This window comes from Vespula vulgaris, chromosome 15 (genome assembly GCF_905475345.1).
Source record: "Vespula vulgaris chromosome 15, iyVesVulg1.1, whole genome shotgun sequence".
Lineage (NCBI taxonomy): Eukaryota > Metazoa > Arthropoda > Insecta > Hymenoptera > Vespidae > Vespula > Vespula vulgaris.
Window position 1 is genome coordinate 186,341 of NC_066600.1, and position 19,922 is coordinate 206,262.

Sequence of the window (19,922 nt, forward strand, 5' to 3'; positions counted from 1 at the left end):
ACGGTGCGCCGGCGATCTTACCACGAGCGCGAGTGCGCTCGGTGATAATGACCCCCACAAAAATGACGATGGCATCGTCTTTACGGCGGTCTCGCTGCTCGGACCCTTCCCCTCGCTTCTAACTCGCTTCTTATTTACGCTTCCTCTCTCTCTCTCTCTCTCTCTCTAGCTTTCTCTCTCTTTTTTGTAGATCGATTTTCGTGCTCGAAGAAATGGGATAAAGCAGGCTGCGAGTTTCTATACGCAAGTTTCACCGGCTAGAGAACGATCCGTTGATCGATCGGTCGGTCGATCGATAGAAAAATTAATACGTGTACCGATATTCGAGGAAGGTGGTCGGAAAGGTAAAGCGGAAACGCGATCGAGTCTACGTACGTACGTGCGAACCGCACACACGGACGCGTAAACGAGAAGATATACGAGACGGTCCTGTTAAGGCACGCGCGTTCGATCGCCGCCAGGCGCAACCTGTTGCATCTGGTTGACTCGTGCGCACCCGCGAACGACCAACGAACGAACGAACGAACGAACGAACGAGAGAGACGTAGATCGAAGATCTCGCGCAGGAAGACGTACGGTAATGTCGTGAACTTCAGCAGTCCGTCCGGCCGGTGCGGAGAAGCAAGTGCAGTTATGTTGCACTGACCGCTAGGAGCTGGGGAACCATCGCAGGACCATCGCTGGGTCTCTGTTGCTATGCAACGCGACCGTCTGGCCAAAACAGTGAGAACGACCTTTCGTCCGCGCTTTCCTTCTCTCGAATCTGCATTATTTCACGAAATATCTACGTTTTAAGGCGCGATCAATCGCACGGTACTTGGAAAATTTCATCGGTCACGAATCGATACCGTCGCGAAGAGCAGAAAATTATCCGAATCCGCCTCGTCGATTTGCGATCGACGACACCCGATCGTCCTGCATTAAATTCGATTTACCCGTTCGATTTGCACGTTGTATCCCGCGTAAACGGTAAGGGTAATAACTGTTCTTAGAACAAATGTATGTCGAGGTTTCGTTCTACATCGTCGCGAATAGGAACGCGAATCTCGAATCGGAGAATTAAACGTAATTGCGCGATTCGACGAGCAGTGCGCGAAGTATCGTCGAAACGTGGAAATTATTGACAAAAATATTGTTATGTCGATAAAACGCGAACGTACGTCCCCGTTGACGCAAGTACGATATTTTCCATTTCGCAACGCACGGAGAGGATCGAATTATATTCCACTAGCAAAGGTAAATCGTCCTTTATCGCTGCCAGGACCGTTAGAAGCAACATCGTTGCTCCTATCGCGAACGATCATATTGTTCTTGGGCATAATTCGTTCTCACGTGGCCGATACGATCGCATAACTCGTAAAAATAGTACCGTGCAATGTTCTTTACGATTAATAAAGTTCGAACGACACTTCGCATCGATGTACGATCTGCTTTTTTCCCGTCTAAAGTCTCTTAATGGACAGAAGTGGACTGATACGTGGACGCATGCTCGTTTCACGGAGAATGCAAAGAGGATAGAGAGAGAGCGGGGGGAGGGGGAAGAGAGAGAGAGAGAGAGAGAGACGGAACGAGCCGCGGATAGGCACGGTGAAAGTATGTAGACAAAATTTGCATGCGCCATGAGGAAGCTATGTACCATATAAAAATAAAAAGTCGAAAAGATCGTTACGTACGAGGTTGGTGCATGCACCCAGACGCAACCACGGTTGAAAATCGTTACGCGCGGACGTTGATTTAATTCTTGGGCACTCGTCCGTTCGCTCATCGATTTCATAATCGAGAACGTTAAATAGAAAGAGCGTTTCGACTTCCGTGAGATAGAGATAGGTATATAGAGGCGTCTTATCGCGTACGATCTCTTACGGAATTGCGTTCCGATTTTCATTCGAACGAAAGGAAATAACGAGGGAATACGTAAGAGTGGAATATTTATCAAGAGAAATGGTGGGATTTTGCGTGAGCGTGAGCGTGAACGAGCGCCGAAGTAACTCGGTGGGTTCGTTCATTGGAAATCGAGCGAAAGAAAGGTATTGCTCAAGGCCGTTAACGAGATCGCTAATCGGACTTGGCTACGTACACGTTTGCGTTGTAAACCGAGCAAGCGATGATAAAACGATAAAGAACGTCGGAAAAATAAGGGAAATCTCTCAAACATCTCGATACCATCGATCTCGTTCCTCCTTTGGCAGCTCCTCGTCCCTTGCTCCCTCCAATGGCGCCTTTCCTTTCCGTACGAGCGCGAACGCATTACGATTGATTCTGCGTTCTCTTAAAACTTCTCCTCGCTCTTTTTCACGATTCACTTTCCCGAGCTCGAGGTCGAGGTCGAGGTCGAGCTCAAAGCTCGAGATCGAGATCGAGATCGAGATCGACGTCGTAACGCGATAAACGAATCAATTTTCGTCGAACGTTTCAAAGTGAGAAACGAAAAGAAATGGTAAATAAAAAAGAAGGAACGATGCTGCGTTGCTTTATCTCTCTCTCTCTCTCCCTCGGCGAGCACGAAATCGCAAGGAGAACGATCTCGAAGGAGCGTGCTTCGTGCTCTTGCTCGCGCTCGACTAACTCGACCGTTCGCTAACTATCTGACTCTACGGAAATAATAATAAAATAAGCCAGTTCTCTCGCGAACGGGAGAACGTGCCCATGGTGAACGTGACAAAACGATTTTCTATCGCCTTCTCTTCCTTCTCTCGTCTTTTGCAAGATTCTCCAATTTTTCACGCCAGAAATATCGAAATCAAAAGAATCTGGAACGAGCTTGTGAAATTTTCGGCATGATTATTTTTTTCTGAAAGAAAAGAAGAAAGGATTAAATTATATAAGATGTATCTTGATTTACGAAGTCATGCGCATTTATATATATGTGTGTCTGTGTGTGTATATACATGACGTGTACGTATATATATATATATATATTATTATATCGTTATATCTATCGTCGCAAGTACAGCAGTTATAAAACATTGTCGTGTTCGTGGCGCGTTAACGACGCAGAAAGGGAACGAAAGGGTAAGAACGAGACAGGTGTGTGTGTGTGTGTGTGTGAGAAAGACGTACAAATGTGTTAAAAACCTTAGAGTAAGATCGCGTATCAAAAAGGGTTACGGCGAGGGTACGAACTTACTTCTAATTCGGACTGCAAAGGTATACGAATACGAAATTCGTGCAGTCATTACATACATTTGATATCACGGTGCCGAGACCGATCGGTCTTATTTCTCTTGTTTCCTTAGTAAAAAGGCTTCGAGAGGGGGAGAGAGAGAGAGAGAGAGAGAGGAAGAGAGAGAAATGCTCGCAATTAAAAATTCAATGTTCCAATTTATTGCAACTACTCGAAGAAACAAATTATTCGATTCGTTGTTCGCGCACGAAGCAACTATTTTCTCTTTCTCTCTTTTTCCGTTTGACTCGTATCGCTAGCTAGCGTGTAATAATCGATAAATAGTAATAATAATTCGTAGTAATAATTAACAATAAGTTTTAATCGTTTTTCGATGATATTTCTATCTATAGGGCGCGCTCGTAAGTACAGTGGCCCTTTGAAAGAAAAAACAAGAAAAAAGAGAAAAGAAAGCGTATCACCGAGGTGCGTTAACTTTCTCTGAAAGAAATGGCTTATCAATTATCATCTAACGTCGCCAACGAGTAATTCTTCGAATTACTCGTTACGTCGACCGACGACGAACGGGGTTACGTGGGATGCTTTTTTGGCTTCGTTGAAATGACACGAGTCGACGACTACCCGACTCGAGTTGTCGCTCTTTGTTACAATATTATAAAATCGTGGGTTTCCTTTATCTTGGAGAGACTACGAAATGGTCGTCCGAGATAATCAGGCTACTTATATGATATATAATAATAATAATAATGTGTATATATATATGTATATAAATTATAAAATATCGACTTTCCTTAATCGACACTTAAATTACGAATGTTAGATTTTTCTTCGGGACAAGGATGCGTGGCTTCTTCCTTTCTTGTTTTTCCGTTTGTGGATACGCGTGCAATAGTGGTCTTTCGCGAAAAGAACTATCGTTCGAGGATGAAAGATGAAATACGTATGTATAAAGATATATATATAATACGTATATGTATAAAGAGAAGAATGTTTGCTCAACTTATTTCTCACGCGAAAGGGAGTCAATACGGCTTATCACAACGGCTTTCTTTAGTAGAGTTCGTCGAACGCGCATCAACGACGTACGCGTATAAAAATTACACATTACTTACGTATACAAACCATTATGATTATATTACTGTAATATTATTATGATATAATTATTACTATTATCGTTATTATCGGTGAACGACCGATTTAAAGTTTAAGAATAATCAACGTCTTGATCTGTGAGTAACGTGGGTTGCGTTTCGATAAAAAATTAGGAACGTGGTGTTTCTTCTCGTTAGTCTTATTACGTTCACCGTTCTTACATTTTATTATTGTTCGTTTTTTATTTCATTTTATAATCTCGCTATCCTTTCGACGCTACCGACGGCGTGAAAACGAAGGAAAGTTTGCCGCTCGTTCTCGAGTAGAAAATTATTCCCTGAACGAGCACGGAAACGTTACGAAATATTTCTCTCGATATTAAATTCCCTTTTTTCTATTTCACCGCCAAGACATCGACGAAACCGAGCGAGAATAATAATTAAAATCGCAAAGAGAAATGCTATATAGCGGTAGGCCCTGCGCACACGTCACACTGAAAAATGGGGATAGAAAAAATACATTATCTTCGTATCAAAATTACGTATCAACGAATAAACAAATTTGTCTACACGCGAAGGAATCAAACGAGCTTATCGTATTACGTGCAATCTCCTCGCTTCGCGCTTGAATCAGCGCGATCATTAAACGTATCGACGCGTAAAAAACTGATTGTCTTGTAAAATACTCGATCGCGTTCATTTTTTTTTCTTTTCTTCCCTTTTCTTTTTTTTTCTTCCCAAGTACGATAGTAAAGTAAAATGACTAAACGGGCATCTTTATGTGTAAAATAAAATACACAATTTTATGTATATATGTATATACATACATACATACATACATACATACATATATATATATATAAACAGAGAGAGAGAGAGAGAGGGGAGAGACTATACGGCCCTCAAAGCGTAATATGCTACAAATTTTCCTACGTTTATCCGTTACGTAAAGTTTAATTAATGGCCGAACGCAGACTTTCCTTATAAAACTTTCGCTCCTATTATTAAACCTTGGCAAAACGGAAGATAGAAAATACATCGAATATATATATATGTGTGTGTGTGTGTGAGTGTATTCAGCTTTATCATCTAAATGATAATGATAAACCGACTATTTGACGAGATTACTTATTGTGCAAAGTATATCACATCGTGTAAAGATACAATAAAAATGCAAATTACTCTGCGAAAAAATAGTAGGATAAATTAAATAAGCGATTCGGTTAAAATAGACGATTAAACGTTTCTTTGAAACAGGCTGGCACGAATTTTTGGAAAATTCGATTGCCCCTCGAGTGCAAAGACTCGACGCGATAATAAAGTTGGAAAAGCGCATCGCCTTGAAATACTATATTTTTGTATCGCTATATAAAAGGAAAAAGCCCTAAGGAAATAAATAAAAATCTCGCGAATCTCGATTATCCGTAGAAAAAAAAAAAAAAAAGAAAGAAAAACAAAAGCGTATTGAATCGTTGCGTCTCGAGGATTAAACCGCAGCGGTATCATCGGTGTTTCGTAGCAAGGCGGCCGCTTTAACGACGTCCCCGCCGCACTGGCTGAGCATCAGCTTGCAATCCTCGAGACCGACAAAATTGTTCTCCCTTTTCAACAAGCCTTGAAGACGTTCGAGCTTTATCGCCGTCAAGACGTCCCAGCCGGTGACGTTCAAGGCCGCTATGCAGGACTCGGGAGTCGATTGATCGTGCAAAACCTTCAACATGATTCTCACTTCGTCGGACTGTTCGCCGTTACGCGGACCACGTGTTCTGCGAGCGTTCGGACCGTCGCAAGCGAACTCTAAAAGATCCTCGCAGGAAACGTGATCGGATTGTCGCGAAAGATCGCTGTTACGCGCGACTACCAATTTATCCGATTCTTCGCGATCGTACGATTTCGTATTGGACGTAAGATAGTTGTCGTTGTTACAGCAACTAGGATCTTTGCGATTCGCGTTGTCCGATCCAGAGGATTTCACGGTATTTGCGTTGTACTGCGTGGTGGTACCGGTGCTAGCGATCACGCTGGATTCCTCCGCAAAGGACCGTTCTATCTGAAGCGTACAGTTGAAAGATCTTTTTTGATGGCTCGACGATCCTCCTCCTCTCGCGCTCGTCGGCTGGGACGACCTTGCGATCGAAGTTACGCTAGGAGATTCGTTCTTATTTGAGAGACTCGAGTCCTCCGATCTGCTCGAGCTAGACGTAGTGGAGTTTCTACTGGGCAGCCCCGTCTCGGTCTCTTCCTCGAGGGATTTCGAAGCGACGCTTTTTTGCGAATTTTTCGACTCAACGCTGATCTTTCTCCTAACGCCAACGTCAACGGAATCGTTCGTTTCCTCCGATACGTTCTCAGTAGTACAGGATCCTGTATCCTCGGGATCGATCAGATTGTCAGAGAACTCGAGTAGATCCTCCGAGATGACGCTGCAACGATGCATCTTGCTTTCGTCCATGGGCAAAGAATCCAGAGCGGCAAGCTCCGACTCGATGCGCTGCTCGAATTCTTCCGGACTGGAAGAAGGTACGAAGAACGTTAGACGGATGATGGTTGGAAGTGCGACTAGAGCTTCCCGTCTGAGTAGGACAGAGGACGAAGGAGAGAGTTGGCCCTACCTACCTGTTGGTCGAAACTTCCGGAGAGTAGCTCTCCTGCAGGGTGGAGGTACTGGTGGTCGGTGAATTCGCATATTGAAGGAGAAAATTACCGTCGACTTGATCCTCCAGAGCGGGCGGCGTCGTGACGGCCATTTTGGCGAGGGTCCTCGTCACTCCTCCACCCGGTATGATCAACGGATGTTTCCTTTGATGTCTGGGCAAGCTCGATTTCGGTTGTAACGTTTTCGAACGATCTCGCGGCGGCAATGGTATCGGATTTTCGTCGACGTTACTCTGATTCTGATTGTTCTCGATCTCCAAAGCGGAGTGATGCCTCTCCAAGCTTCGAGTTTGAGGTAAGGGAGGTGGCAGATGAGGAGGTGGCGGTGCTCGAATCTTTGGCAAGGTTTTTGCTCCGCCGTGATGCATATCCACAAATTGAAAAGCGTGTTCCGAAGATGCGTCCTCCGGATGGGACATACTGTGGCCAAGGGTCGCGTGCTTGTTACCACGAACTCTTGGTCTCACCACAGGCAATCCCGAACGCAACATACGAAGAGGATTCGTGTCTTGTGCGCTTTCGATCGCTGGTGTTTCGACCAGGCTGTTGTACACCTCCTTGGCTTCCTCCGACAACGTCGCCTAAACAAGTCGCGGGATGGGGATAGATTCGGGGAGAGAGAAGAAAAACGAAAATTAAAAACAAAAATTATAAATGAGGAGCACTATGATAGAAGAAGAAGAAGAAGAAGAAGAAGAAGAAGAAGAAGAAGAAGAAGAAGAAGAACGAACGAACGAACGAATGAACGAACGAACGAACGAACGAAACGATATCGATCTCCGTCGAGGAATCGTTGCCACGCGTTGCCAATAGAAAGTTGTCAACTCTTGAAACCGAACCAAAAGATGTTTTCGTGTGCGTGCGCGTGTGCGTGTGTGGACGAGTAGTAAGATACTTTGTGCAGCGAAACGAATGCAACTGCTGCATCGGATAAAGGTGCGTGCGACGCAATGCGCAAAGACGCGAAGAAGGATTCGGATTCGTGCACCGTCGTCGATCGCAATCCATCGTTCCTCGATAATTCGGTCGACGCGCGTAAGACGTAAGATCTCGTCGTATGGTATAAAAAGGTACAAACTCTAGTCGATACAAAGCCATAATCGTTATTCGGTTAATATCCGAGTTCGACGATCGAGACAAAAGAGAAGAACATGCAAGCATGCTATATACTCTACGCATATACGTGGATATCTACGATTCCTTCCCGAGGAAGGTTCTTACGGCCTTCGTCGTGCAAATCGATCTTTCGTGAAACCCCTCGCATTTTAAGGAGCTGGAGAGGGAGGAAAGGTCAATATGTCGTTGGTAAATTCCGGATACTCCGAACTCGTGTCCGAGTCCAGATCGGAATTACTCGTGAAGGTCAAACTGGAGCTCGGGGCGCTTTCGGGCCAGGAGAGCAAGTTGTTCCTAGAAGAGAAGGGCGGGGAGAGGGAATTCAGGAAGCTCGTAGAGGGTGGCGGTGACTTCCCACAGAGTTCCACCGAGGAAAATCCTCTGGCCGAATCCGGATGGAGAAATTGTCCCTTGTTCTTAAAGTTCAGCCTCAAACTGTGAGGGACCTTTTTGCTACGGCGTTTGTAACGCAATCGACTCCGTATGTCCGTCTCCGAATGAGAGACCGAGTCCGAGTCCTCGCTGGAATCGTTCCTCGGATGGAACGACCTGCGTACGTTCTTTAACGGCGGCTTTCGATTCTCCGACAGAGACGACGTCCTGTGCCGATAGACGTTCGTCGTGTTGCACGTCGGTTTATCTAGCAGCACCTGCTCGGACTTCGGTAGCTCCTTTCTAGCAGTCTCGTTTTGATACAATTTCGGTGGTTCCAATATATGCTGATGTATGCTAGGGCTCGCAGGCGGATTTGCCTTTTGCGTTATATTCAACTTAACGGCGCTCGATTGTTGCTGACTCTGCAAGGGTATGTTCAAGTCGAGATGCTTCGGTTTCTGAAGCGGAACGTTCAAGTTACGAAAAGTCACTTGAGACTGACTCGGCAAGTCCAACTTTCTCATATTCGGTAACATCGCTTTATTCGACATAGAGTTCTGACCGATGTTCTTCCCGAGCTGCATCATATTTTGCGTCAACTTTCCCAGTCCCAGGCTCAATCCTTGACCCTTCTTCGAGTCCAAGTAACTTTTCACGCTCTCCAGGCCCGATACCTCCCGTTGATACTTCTCCGCGAGTATCTTGCTACTCAGTTCGACTTGACTGTTGGCCTCGGCGTCGGACTTTCGCCTGAGACGCTGAAAATTGACTCGCAAACTTTCCGAACTGCTGTATATCGGCGATTCCTTTTTATCCGACTCGGCAATGAACAACGGATTGTTCGATATCACGAAAGGGAAGGCATCGAAACCGTTTTGATTCTGTTCGATCTTACGGAAGCTTTGAATATTTATTCTTACCGCCTCCACGTTTCCTCTCGTCGTACTCGTATCGGACGTGCCAGTTTGTACGTTGGTTTTTATGCTATCGGACGAACCGTAAACGATGCTCTTCGTTTCTTGACCGGGATGATTCGATCTGGGCACGAAAGCGACCTTCGACGCTCTCGCTTTCGCTATGTCGATCTTCTTCGTGAATTCCGTTATATTTATCTTTGAAGAATCACTGAAGGAGCTCGACAGTTTTGGTCTCGTTCCGACGTCGATGTTACTCATCTTCTCTCTCTGGGACTCGAATTTGACTGGTTTGCCGCGGGAGGTATCGAGATTCGCCGTCTTCTCCTTCAACAAGTCGTAATTAGGCGTCTCTTCGCGGGCCACCTCGAAATTCGTCGAGCTCGTCTTGTCTTGCAACGTTTGCTCGCAATTATCGACTTTGTTTTGATAGAGCTGTTGCTGAGCTGCCCTGTTGCCCATCAACGAGGTTTGCTCTTGGATATTGCTCGCGTACGAGGATCTAACGGAGTGCTCCAAATTATTCATTTTATCAAATTTGTCGGATTTCTCCTCGACGAAGCGCAAAGCTTTGTCGACGGAACAGCTCAAACCGCTGCTGTCCTCGTCAAAATATTTAGGTTGCTCGAAGTAGCGATCGACGTAACTGGTCGATATCCGTTTGGATTCCCTTGGAAAGTCAAGATTAGGATTATCCATTTTGAAGGACACCGTTCCGTTGTGTTGCTTAAGATTATGATTTGGATTTATGTCGATCGCATTTTCGCAATTGTAGCCACTTTTCCTATTTCCATGCTCGAGGAACTCGCTCGATTTCACGAGATTCTGTTTGGTGGCTGCATTGTCCAATATATGCGCGTCGAATTCTATGTCCATATAGGAGGTCCAGGCACTTGGTTTCGTTAAAAGTTCGCGGGACTTTGCAAAGCAAAACTCTGCCGAGGCTTTGTCCCACAAAGGCAATTTTAAGGTCGATGGCGCGCCAAGAGATTCTATGCTAGATACCGTGGAGGATAGCGATTGTAGACTCGAACATAGCCACTTTATATCGTCGCATGCACAAGATAACGTTAGTTCGTTACATACAATACAGACGTTAGATACGATCATGCAGAATTAGAACAATGGTTACGTACGACGAGGCAAGCGAAATGTCACATGAAATTACATCAAATTAATATCATTCGAAGATTCGACGTTACATATCGACGAAAAATAAAAAAGGATTTTTATAACGGCAGTGCAGCGACGCATAAAAAAATGAAGAAAAAAGGAAAACGAAAAGGATAAAAGAAGTGAATAAACAAAAAAATAAGCGATAACGAAGAAAAATTGAACGAGACAAATAAACGATGAGTTAGAAAGGGAGGAGGAGAGGAGGAATTAATTAGTATTAGAGTTTTGTCGAAAGTCGATCATGTGTATGCGTGTGCACGTACGTATGTATATGCACGCACGCACACATATATACACACATGCGTATATACGTATGTACGTACGTACATACGTATATATCACTTATGGTTTAATAAAAATATTCCTAGCTGAAAGATTAGTAATGCATACCTACTTTTCGAGTGAAAATGACAGCAGGAATTAACTCTGTTCCATAACAGTTTAATCGAGTTTAATCGTGACACGTTATCGAAACATTCGAATTCGTAAATTTAAAAGAGAATGTTAAAAGTGACAGTCGATATTTCTCTATCGGTTAATCAGACGAACTTGTCGGTGGTGTGAAGAGTGTGCGAAACTGCATAATCCGTAAGCGCGCGAAGGAATTCGATAAAGTGATTAAATAACGATTGCTCTTCCTTCGCTTAGACTTTGAGAATCTTTATGTTGTGTGTATATTTTCATAATATAGGTACCAGTAACCAAACAAAAAATCGTTTCAATGTACCTGCATGTCAGGTATTCTGGCTGCTTCTTCTGAAAAGTGTCGTCTGTCTGGTTTGGGACTGTGTTGATGTGGCAACTTAAAAGAGAATTTTCTGCGTCTTGAAGGACTGGCGGGTGTTCGGGGAGACTCCGGTGGATGTTCAAGATCTGTCATGGAACGTGCTGTCAATTCCTGTGCCATAGCAATGGCCGAGTAGAGTGTTTTCTGATCGGCTGCAGAGATAGGCTTCACCTAAATATAAGATAAACGTTTACTGATTCCATCAGTTACGACTCTACTAACTTTATTTCTATCTTTGATCTTTAGTATGGCTTGCGCTACGACTCGTACGATATCGTATATTATATGCGTGTCGTCCCGCGAAAGATATTGATTACACTCTAATGGCGTAATTCCTTTTCTTTTTCTTCTCTTTTCCCTTTTACCTTTCTTTCGTTTTCGAGTACTTTCCTCGAGTACTTTTTCTAGTTAAATTTATTAAGTTTTATTCCTTAACTAATGCGTTCTCGCAATACAGGTAAGACAATAAATGATATAAATACGTATAAACGTAAGTTACAGACGTAAATATAAATGTGGATAAATATAAACGATAAATACAAAAGTAAAAATATCAAAGTAGAAAGTAAACGTAAATGTTCAAAACATTTATACAAACTGATATAAAAAGAGCAGCAAACAATAAATAAGAAAATATTAATGATCACTAATGTACAAACGTATGATTAGAAATAATAAAAGATTACTGTACATTTATGGGACTCACGGTCGCTTGTTTCTTCTTGCTGCATTGCTTTGCCTGTATTTCCCGAAGTTCGTTTCTTGCGTTGCTCGATTCGTGTTCGGTAGGTAAAGGGTGCCCGGGCGGCGGTGGAGGAGCGGAAGAACCTTTTACGACGGTACAACGTGGATGCGTTAGACAGCGAGTTTTGTATTAGCATCGTTATTATTATGATCATTGCTTGTATCGAGCGTCCGTATACTTCGCTTACCCAGAGACCTAAACATTTGATCCATCTCAGCCAAAAGGCTCGGGCCAAAGTCAAAGTTTAGCGTTTTGTCGAATCTCAACGGACTGTCTTGATTCTCCTCGTCGCTGATCTCGTGGTATTCGTGGTCGGCACCGAGACTTTCGATATTACCGATCGGATTTGACGACACGACGGCAGCTTGTTTGCTCGGGTTAGAAACGCTTCCCAATTGGCACATCTCGGAATTAACGTCGGACCATAAACTGTCTATAAAAAGTATCAGAGAAAAGTATGAGAGAAAGATATTGATATTCTCTCCAACGACAGTACTAATAATTACTCCCTCTAATAAAAGGAAAGGAAAGAACATAAAAAAAACTACCATGTTTACTTTGCTGTTCTTGTTGCAAAGCCCTGCTATCCCTCAAAGTTTCTCTGTCTATCTCTAAACTTCTTACATCCTGATTTAAAATTTGACTAGAATTATCCGTTACATCTTCCTGCGGCTTATAGGGGGTTACCACTTGACGCGGTAAATGTGGGTACTTGCCACCGAGAAAACTGATATCACCGAAATATGCTCCGTCCAGGCCAACGTGACCGGTGTGTTTCAAATCGCCCTGAGGAGAAGATATCATATCCGTACGAATTTTCCTGCGTTGAGAGGAAAAGGCGTTTTTCCCGTCGCCTCTTGTAAATTCTCCTGGCTTGTTGCTCGGTAAATTCGACCCAAGATATGCTATCGTGTGGGCGGGATTAAAGATCCCCGTTTTCCCATTGTTTAAGACGCCCTTCCACATGGTATTGCTACTACCTTTGTCCAGCACGGTTATTATATCGCCTTGTCTATAGACCAATTGTCCCGCTTCCGTGCTGTCCTGCACAGCTTGGACTTGCTCCGGCTTTAAGTCCGGCAACAAATTGATCAATTCGGAAAATTTCGGCCGTTTGGACGGCTCGTGCTGCCAGCATTGTTGCATCAATGAAAAATAATCTTTCGGGCAACATTCTGGTTGTTCGAGTCTTTGAAAATTTGGTTCGTCGATGGCTTCTAGAATTTGATGACCCGTAAGCGCGGCCCACGGTTGAAATCCATAACTGAACATTTCCCAAAGGGTCACGCCGTACGCCCATACATCGCTGGCGGATGTAAACTTCAAGTAAGATATGCATTCCGGAGCGCACCACGCGATCGGTAATTTTAAATTCACGTTGAAGTTCGTCTGATAATAATCTTTACCGACGCCGAGCGCACGGGACAATCCAAAATCTGATATCTTAACTTTGTTCTTAGAAAAGACAAGGATATTCCTTGCGGCTAAATCTCGATGTATCAGTCTCTTTGCTTCCAAGTATTGCATTCCATCGGCTATTTGAACGGCGAAATCGCATAGCGACAAAACGGGAAAACTGGCCCGTAAACTCGGCTCCTTCAAACACTCTAGTAGAGAACGCAATGGCGCTAATTCCGTTACTAGCATCAATGAATTTGTATCCAAAACAACTCCGTATAATCTTACTATGTGTTCGTGATCGATGGAGTGCATAATGGCAGCTTCTTTTAAAAATTCTATGGGATTATTCTGCATTCTCTCTCGCGATAAACACTTTATTGCAACTTGTATCCTTTCGCCGTCGTTGGTCCATACGCCTTGTTGTACGACTCCAAATTCTCCTGTCCCTAACTCCTTGTTCACTATTATCGCATCGGCAGGAATCATGTGCTTGTTAGGAACGCGTACCGGAGGCCTATCCTGCCTTTCCTCCGGTAACATACCAAGAGCACTGGGTGTTTGTTCTTCGCGCTTTGGTAGTAACATCTTCTTGAACTTTGACAGATAATTTTGAGGAAAGTGCTTTTGAAAATATTTCTTTAAGCGTCTCATTTCAGGTTTACTCATTCCTATGGCATTCAAATCTTCTTCGGTCACATATTTTAACTGCGCCGTTGTTTGAACTTTTAGGTCCCCTGACGATAACAAGAGATAAATGTAAAACACGTTTAAACTTCTCCTAGTAACGCAAATAATTTGTATCTACGTACCCCGAATACCTGGATAATACTGTTGCAATTCTGCCTCCATAAGAAATTCATAAAGTCCAGGACCGACGTTGCGCGACATTCCTCCTTGCGCATCTGTGTTTTTACAATGACATTGTTAGTTAAATATTTCCATTATAATATGTGAGAAATTTCATTTGCTGCATTGTTTATCAATATATATGTATATAGCGATACGGATTAAAGAGAAACGGAAAGAACCCAGAGAGAAAGAGAGAGAGACAGAGAGAGAGGGGGAGGCAGGGAGGGAGGGAGAGCGAGAGAGAGAGAGAGAAAGGAGGGGAGAGTGGAAGTAGAGTGGAAAATGTATTCGGCAAGTGCATAGAGATCTCGAGAGCCGAGTCTCGTTCGCAAAATCTATTTTCTTTCGTCGTATTTCCGCGAAAGACACGCCCCGCGGCCTTAAATAGAAAGATTTTATTTATAATCAATCGAGACTTCGTACCGCGCACTCACCCATTCTTCGCTGCAAGCGAGGATACGCTTTGGCAACGGCGAGGGCCGTCCGCTTCGGAGTCACAAAGCTTTCTTCCTCTCTTTTGTTTCTTGTCGCGCGCGCGACAACGACCAATCGACCGGTCTTCGTTCTCTCAGCCTTCCTTTTTCACTTTCTCAACCCACATTTTTACGAGTCATTTCACCCCTACTTTTATCCGCCGTCTCTTTCATCACCGGCTCTTTAGTCGATACAACTTTTAGATTTTTTTCTCGCTTCCTTTATTCGGCGTAATCGAACGCACTCGCGTACGATAAAACCTCGCGCGAGACGCGTATCCCTCGCGAGTTTCACTTTCTATCTCTCTCTCTCTCTCTCTCTCTCTCTCTATCCCTCCCCCCTCTCACTCTCTGCCGTCTCCTCTCTACATACGAGACGACAGATCGTCTTTATCGTTTGCACGAAGCACTAATTTACAGGACGCGTACGCGATGCATAGCATCGACCAATGTCGTGCTGCTAGTGCAATTACTACTACTGCACTTTGCTGTTATTACTGGTGAAAAGCGTGCAAGGAGCGATCGACAGATCCATCGCAGCATCATGAATCGGTCGTTTTCGTTACGATTCGGTTATAGTCGGCTTATACACATGGAAGATGACAAGCGACAATATCGTTCGCGTAAACTCCCTCCTTTGACTACACGCTATTGGTGGCTGTATCCACGTGCTACTGCGTCGACCAATAGGGACGAGCTATTACAACGCCAACTTGTTAGAGACTTTGTAATTTCACTCACGCGGGAGAGTCTAGTCCTTCGTGCGACGCAGAACGGAGTCGTCGTTTGAATATCGTAGGAAACATTGGTAGTACCTACGAACGGATAAACATTCGTAATAGTATAAGTATACCGAATTTTGGATCAATCGTGAACAGATAATCGTAAAAATCCAACGATATTGAATTTCGTACAGGCGCTACTTCACCGGCAAGGTACCCTTTTTTCATAGTGCGTTGTTGTTGTGAATCTTTCACCTCCGTTGTTTTAACCTTCGTTCACACGTGCGTTTAATAACAAAAATGATATTTATAAGTTATTTAACGGCATTTATTCTTATTATATTTTTAGTATGAATCAAAAAAGGCTGTTAGACAATACCAATCCGTTATATGGATTTAATAGAGAATTGGAACCAGAAAGAATTATTGGAGCAACCGATTCCAGCGGAGAATTAATGTTTTTAATGAAATGGTCAGCTATCGTTATATTACGTGTTTTACTTTTCTATTTGCATATTTATTTTGTAAAAAAAAAAAAAAAAAAGAAAGAAAAGTGTGACCAGATAATAAATGTTATACATAAGATTTTATTCATATAGGAAAGGAACAGAGGAATCGGATTTAGTACCTGCGAGAGAAGCTAACGTCATTTGTCCTCAGATAGTTATTAAATTTTATCAGGAAAGACTAACTTGGCACACTACTACGATAAATCAAAAACCAAATACCAACTAAAGTGTTTTTTCATTTCACTACAGAAGTTTTCTTTATAAAAGAGTCTATGATATACGAAAGGACTGAGAAATGAAGGATTAATCAATTGTCTTCTCTTTTTGCAGTTTATTCTCCCACTTTTCGTCTCAAGCGTTATTCGTTAAATCTGTGCGAATTTTTCAAAATCTATCGTAACTCTTAAATCTTATTTTGGAGCGGTAACATTGTTTTTTCTTTCTATTTCTCTTTCTTTTTTATTTATTTACTTATTTATTTATTTATTATTATCATTATTATTATTATTATTATTATTATTATTATTATTATTCTTTTTTTTTGTTAAATAAGTCATACATTCTTAGGTATGTATCGTTTATCTGTACAATTATCGTCTCTACATCTCGATACACGTTTTCAAATACATTTAATCTGGACGATGTAGCTTTAGCGCGTACGGACATAACTTTAGTATGTACAAATGGATAAGTTACGCAATTCCATGGCAAATCCTTGTTTCAACTGTAATGTGCAATAAATTGATAAGAAAGAGATGCATTTCTTATATGAATATATTGGAATAATAAGATTACTAGAAAACACATAAATTTGTAATACTAGTTACTCTGTATCGTATTTCAATCTTGTTCAACCACTCACTTTTTTCCTTTAAAAAAGAAACCTTGTTTATTACGTAAAAATATACTTTTTCTTTTTTAACTCAGGATCTACCATACGTCTTTTTTATGGTAGAAACGCAATTTGCTTGTTCTTGTTTTTCTTCCTTGGTATCAATCGAATTGCAATCTTTAAGGCCAATTACTTCAACGAACAGATCATTAGTTTTTTTTAACGTAGTAATTTCGGGTGCCTTTATATCGTCGCAACCGACAGACTTTTCTTTGGAAATTTTGTGTTGTATTATCGAGTCTTTTTCCAAATTTAAATTACTCGATTCTGGAGTTTGGCATAGAAAAGTAGCTTCGGTCGCCGTTGTCGTTTCGGAGGATAAACCATTGAGATTGGAATAATTGACTTTTATACAGTGATTAGCAGCGCGCATCGACGAAGGTGTTGCTGCATGCTGTTGCTTGTCAGAATGATTCAGATAATTGCACAAAAAATAATTATGACGGGACATATTCTGAGGATACAACTTCTCTTCGATTCTTCTGTTTATAACGACAGCCTCGGCGAGCGGTATTGGTTCTGTATACGTAAAGGTTTTCTTGTTACTTTCAGTCTTATCCTCTGGCTTTCTAATACAAATAGGACCATTAATAACAGGTACGGCGTTACTTAGCTCGGTGGTAGTTCTTATGACTGGTGTAATGTTACCCATTGGATCTAATCTAGAGTTAATTTGTTCGTGAGAATTTGTGACACCTATCGAAACTTTATTAGGAGATTTTAGTATAACATCGGACGTCGTTCTTTCCACCTTTCTTCCTTTTTGCTTGTGTTTTGTGCTAGTTTGTTTCGATTTTAATACCTTTTTATTTGCATCTTCTCTGAGATTTTGTAACTTATTCATTTCGACTGTTGAAGTTTCTGTATGATGATGCCTAATGTGACGATTCAAATTATCTTTCCTCCTGAAGACGGTTTGACAGTACTCGCAGGAAAATGGTTTGTCATCTAAGAAAATTACACAAGATATCAATGATTTATTCTATTTCTTTATTTTTTTCTGTTTTTAATAAATTTTTACGAAGGATATACCTGTATGTACCGCCAAATGACGCCTTAATTCACTCTTGGACAAGAACACTCTATTGCAATGCGCGCACGAGAAAGGCCTGTCTTTTTGATGAGTTCGCTTGTGACGTATTAGCAAAGATTTATCTTTAAAGCTCTTACTGCATTGGTCGCATACGTACGGTCGTTCATCTGATAATAATGTTACGATACAATAATAAAATGCATTTGCGTAATTGTTATAAAAATATCGTTTTTAAATAATATGCTTTATGGTAAGATAATGCCAAGAGATAATCGTCGGACTCACTAGTATGCGTTCTCATATGACGTTTCAAATTTGTCAAAACGCAGAAAGATTTTCCACAGACTTTGCAGGTATAGACAACAGAATTGTTATGACTATTCAAATGGTTTTTCAAATCTTCTTGCTTACTGTATCTCTTTTTACATTTAGGGCATATAAATTGCTTTTCTTCTACAATATATCGTTACATTAAAAAGAAAGACTCGAAGAAAAATAAAAAAAGATGCAATATGCCAAATTAATGCTTACTGTTATGCGAATGCATATGTCTATTTAATTTGTTTTGTTGAGGAAATGCTTTCTCGCATATGCCACACTTGTACGGTTTATATCCGCTGTGAACTCTTTCGTGATATTCAAAATGAGACCTTTTAACGAAACTTCTGTCGCAGAAGGTACATTGATAAGGCTTGATCCCAGTTACGCACGCGTCATGGTAACATTTGCCTTTTTTGTTTCGAAATATTTTGTTGCAAGCATTGCACTTGTACCTCTCCGGAGTTCCAGGTATTACCGATATATGACTTCTATTGGAAGATTTTAAGTGCTTATCCTTTAACGGTCCTTTGTCAACAAACTCAATAGGGTCTAACTTTGGTTTCTACATTATATTGAAATATTTATTATTATACATATTATAACGACATTAATGAGTTTACTTACCGTGTTTCTAACGTTTACTCTTGTTGCTATAGAAGTCTGAACATCGTTAAAAGCATCTGCCGATTGAGATACCAAATTGTTCTCATTATTTAAACGCATTTGCGCGTTTGAACTTAGGTCGCAAGATTCTATCTTAGGAATGTACATTTTAATCGAGTTTTTCTCGTTGTCGGTATTTACGGTTGACGATTCGTACGCATCTTTTTTACTATCGAAAGTATCTTTATAGATACACTTTGAATTTTTATTAATAACAAGCTCTAAAGGTAAGATTATTTCTTCTCCGATTACAGAACTTTCTGTATTTACATGATTGTCATTCGTTAATTCGACTGTAAAAATAACCATTAATCAATTTTATTATTTTTTGTAAAGTTTATTACTTTTCTATCATATATTAGTAACTAAGGAAAGCATAAATAAGGAAAGAGAGAGAAATTTTTTACCAAAGTTTCCACTGGTTTGTGGAAGATCACGGCAAGTTTTACATCCTTGTTCTTCGTACAGAAGACACATTCTGCATTTGGTGTGACCACAACTATCTTTTACGAGTCTTGAATCTGAGGTATTCGTAATTTGTCGGCAATTTGGACATTCTTCGCTCATTGTAATTATTTTTCCCCACTCACATAATAAAATGTCACATGCCAGATGACATTTTATCAGACATTTTCTTTCTTTAATAGAAACGATGTATTTCTTTCTTGCATGTTGCTACTTTATATCCAATTATTATTTTCACAATTTTAATATACGTGAACAAAGTATATGTTTTAAACGTTCACATTGTTTAATCAATAATTTCGAAACTGTACTCATATTGGAAACTCGTACGAACGAAATACAACGTAACCTTTTCTTTTGGACAGTGCACGCAGCAATCGTAGATAAATTCCGCGGGAAAAGCGCGATTTAAAATTTTTTTCTTAGTCTTTACGAAGATATTTTCTTTTGATTAATTGAACTAAGAGAGTTAGTTCAATAAAAATGATCTTTTGTCAGCACGGCTTTATTTACAAACGAAGAAATAACTTTTTAAACGCGCGCGCGCGCGCGTGTGTGCGTGTGTGTAACGTGTGCCAGCGGCGAACAGCAAATATGCGTTGAATTAGGGA

At 41.5% G+C, this 19,922-nt stretch overlaps 2 protein-coding genes across 12 annotated transcripts; both read right to left on the reverse strand.

Annotated features, from left to right (window-relative positions):
* Positions 1–2,833: 2,833 nt before the first annotated feature.
* Positions 2,834–15,400, reverse strand: LOC127069345 (activated Cdc42 kinase-like). Of its 9 annotated transcripts, XM_051006248.1 has the most exons (8): positions 14,668–15,389; positions 14,194–14,286; positions 12,532–14,118; positions 12,171–12,416; positions 11,930–12,066; positions 11,179–11,409; positions 6,832–7,451; positions 2,834–6,725 (listed from the first exon to the last, which is right to left on the reverse strand). In XM_051006248.1, exons 1-8 carry the CDS (start codon positions 14,669–14,671, stop codon positions 5,702–5,704), a joined length of 3,942 nt encoding a protein of 1,313 aa, XP_050862205.1. In that variant the 5' UTR covers positions 14,672–15,389; the 3' UTR covers positions 2,834–5,701. The 9 variants fall into 9 exon arrangements, with proteins under 9 accessions (XP_050862205.1, XP_050862207.1, XP_050862206.1 ...); XM_051006250.1 differs by lacking the exon at positions 11,179–11,409 and having other exon boundaries at positions 11,945–12,066; positions 14,668–15,390; XM_051006249.1 differs by lacking the exon at positions 11,179–11,409 and having other exon boundaries at positions 14,668–15,390.
* An 848-nt stretch (positions 15,401–16,248) lies between these two features.
* Positions 16,249–19,877, reverse strand: LOC127069355 (zinc finger protein 182-like). Of its 3 annotated transcripts, XR_007783526.1 has the most exons (7): positions 19,254–19,872; positions 18,808–19,139; positions 18,394–18,745; positions 18,148–18,315; positions 17,862–18,029; positions 16,800–17,777; positions 16,249–16,661 (listed from the first exon to the last, which is right to left on the reverse strand). XR_007783526.1 is itself a non-coding variant. In XM_051006294.1 (6 exons), exons 1-6 carry the CDS (start codon positions 19,411–19,413, stop codon positions 16,861–16,863), a joined length of 2,097 nt encoding a protein of 698 aa, XP_050862251.1. In that variant the 5' UTR covers positions 19,414–19,872; the 3' UTR covers positions 16,249–16,860. The 3 variants fall into 3 exon arrangements, 2 of the variants coding, with proteins under 2 accessions (XP_050862251.1, XP_050862252.1); XM_051006294.1 differs by having other exon boundaries at positions 16,249–17,777; XM_051006295.1 differs by lacking the exon at positions 18,148–18,315 and having other exon boundaries at positions 16,249–17,777; positions 19,254–19,877.
* Positions 19,878–19,922: the final 45 nt, after the last annotated feature.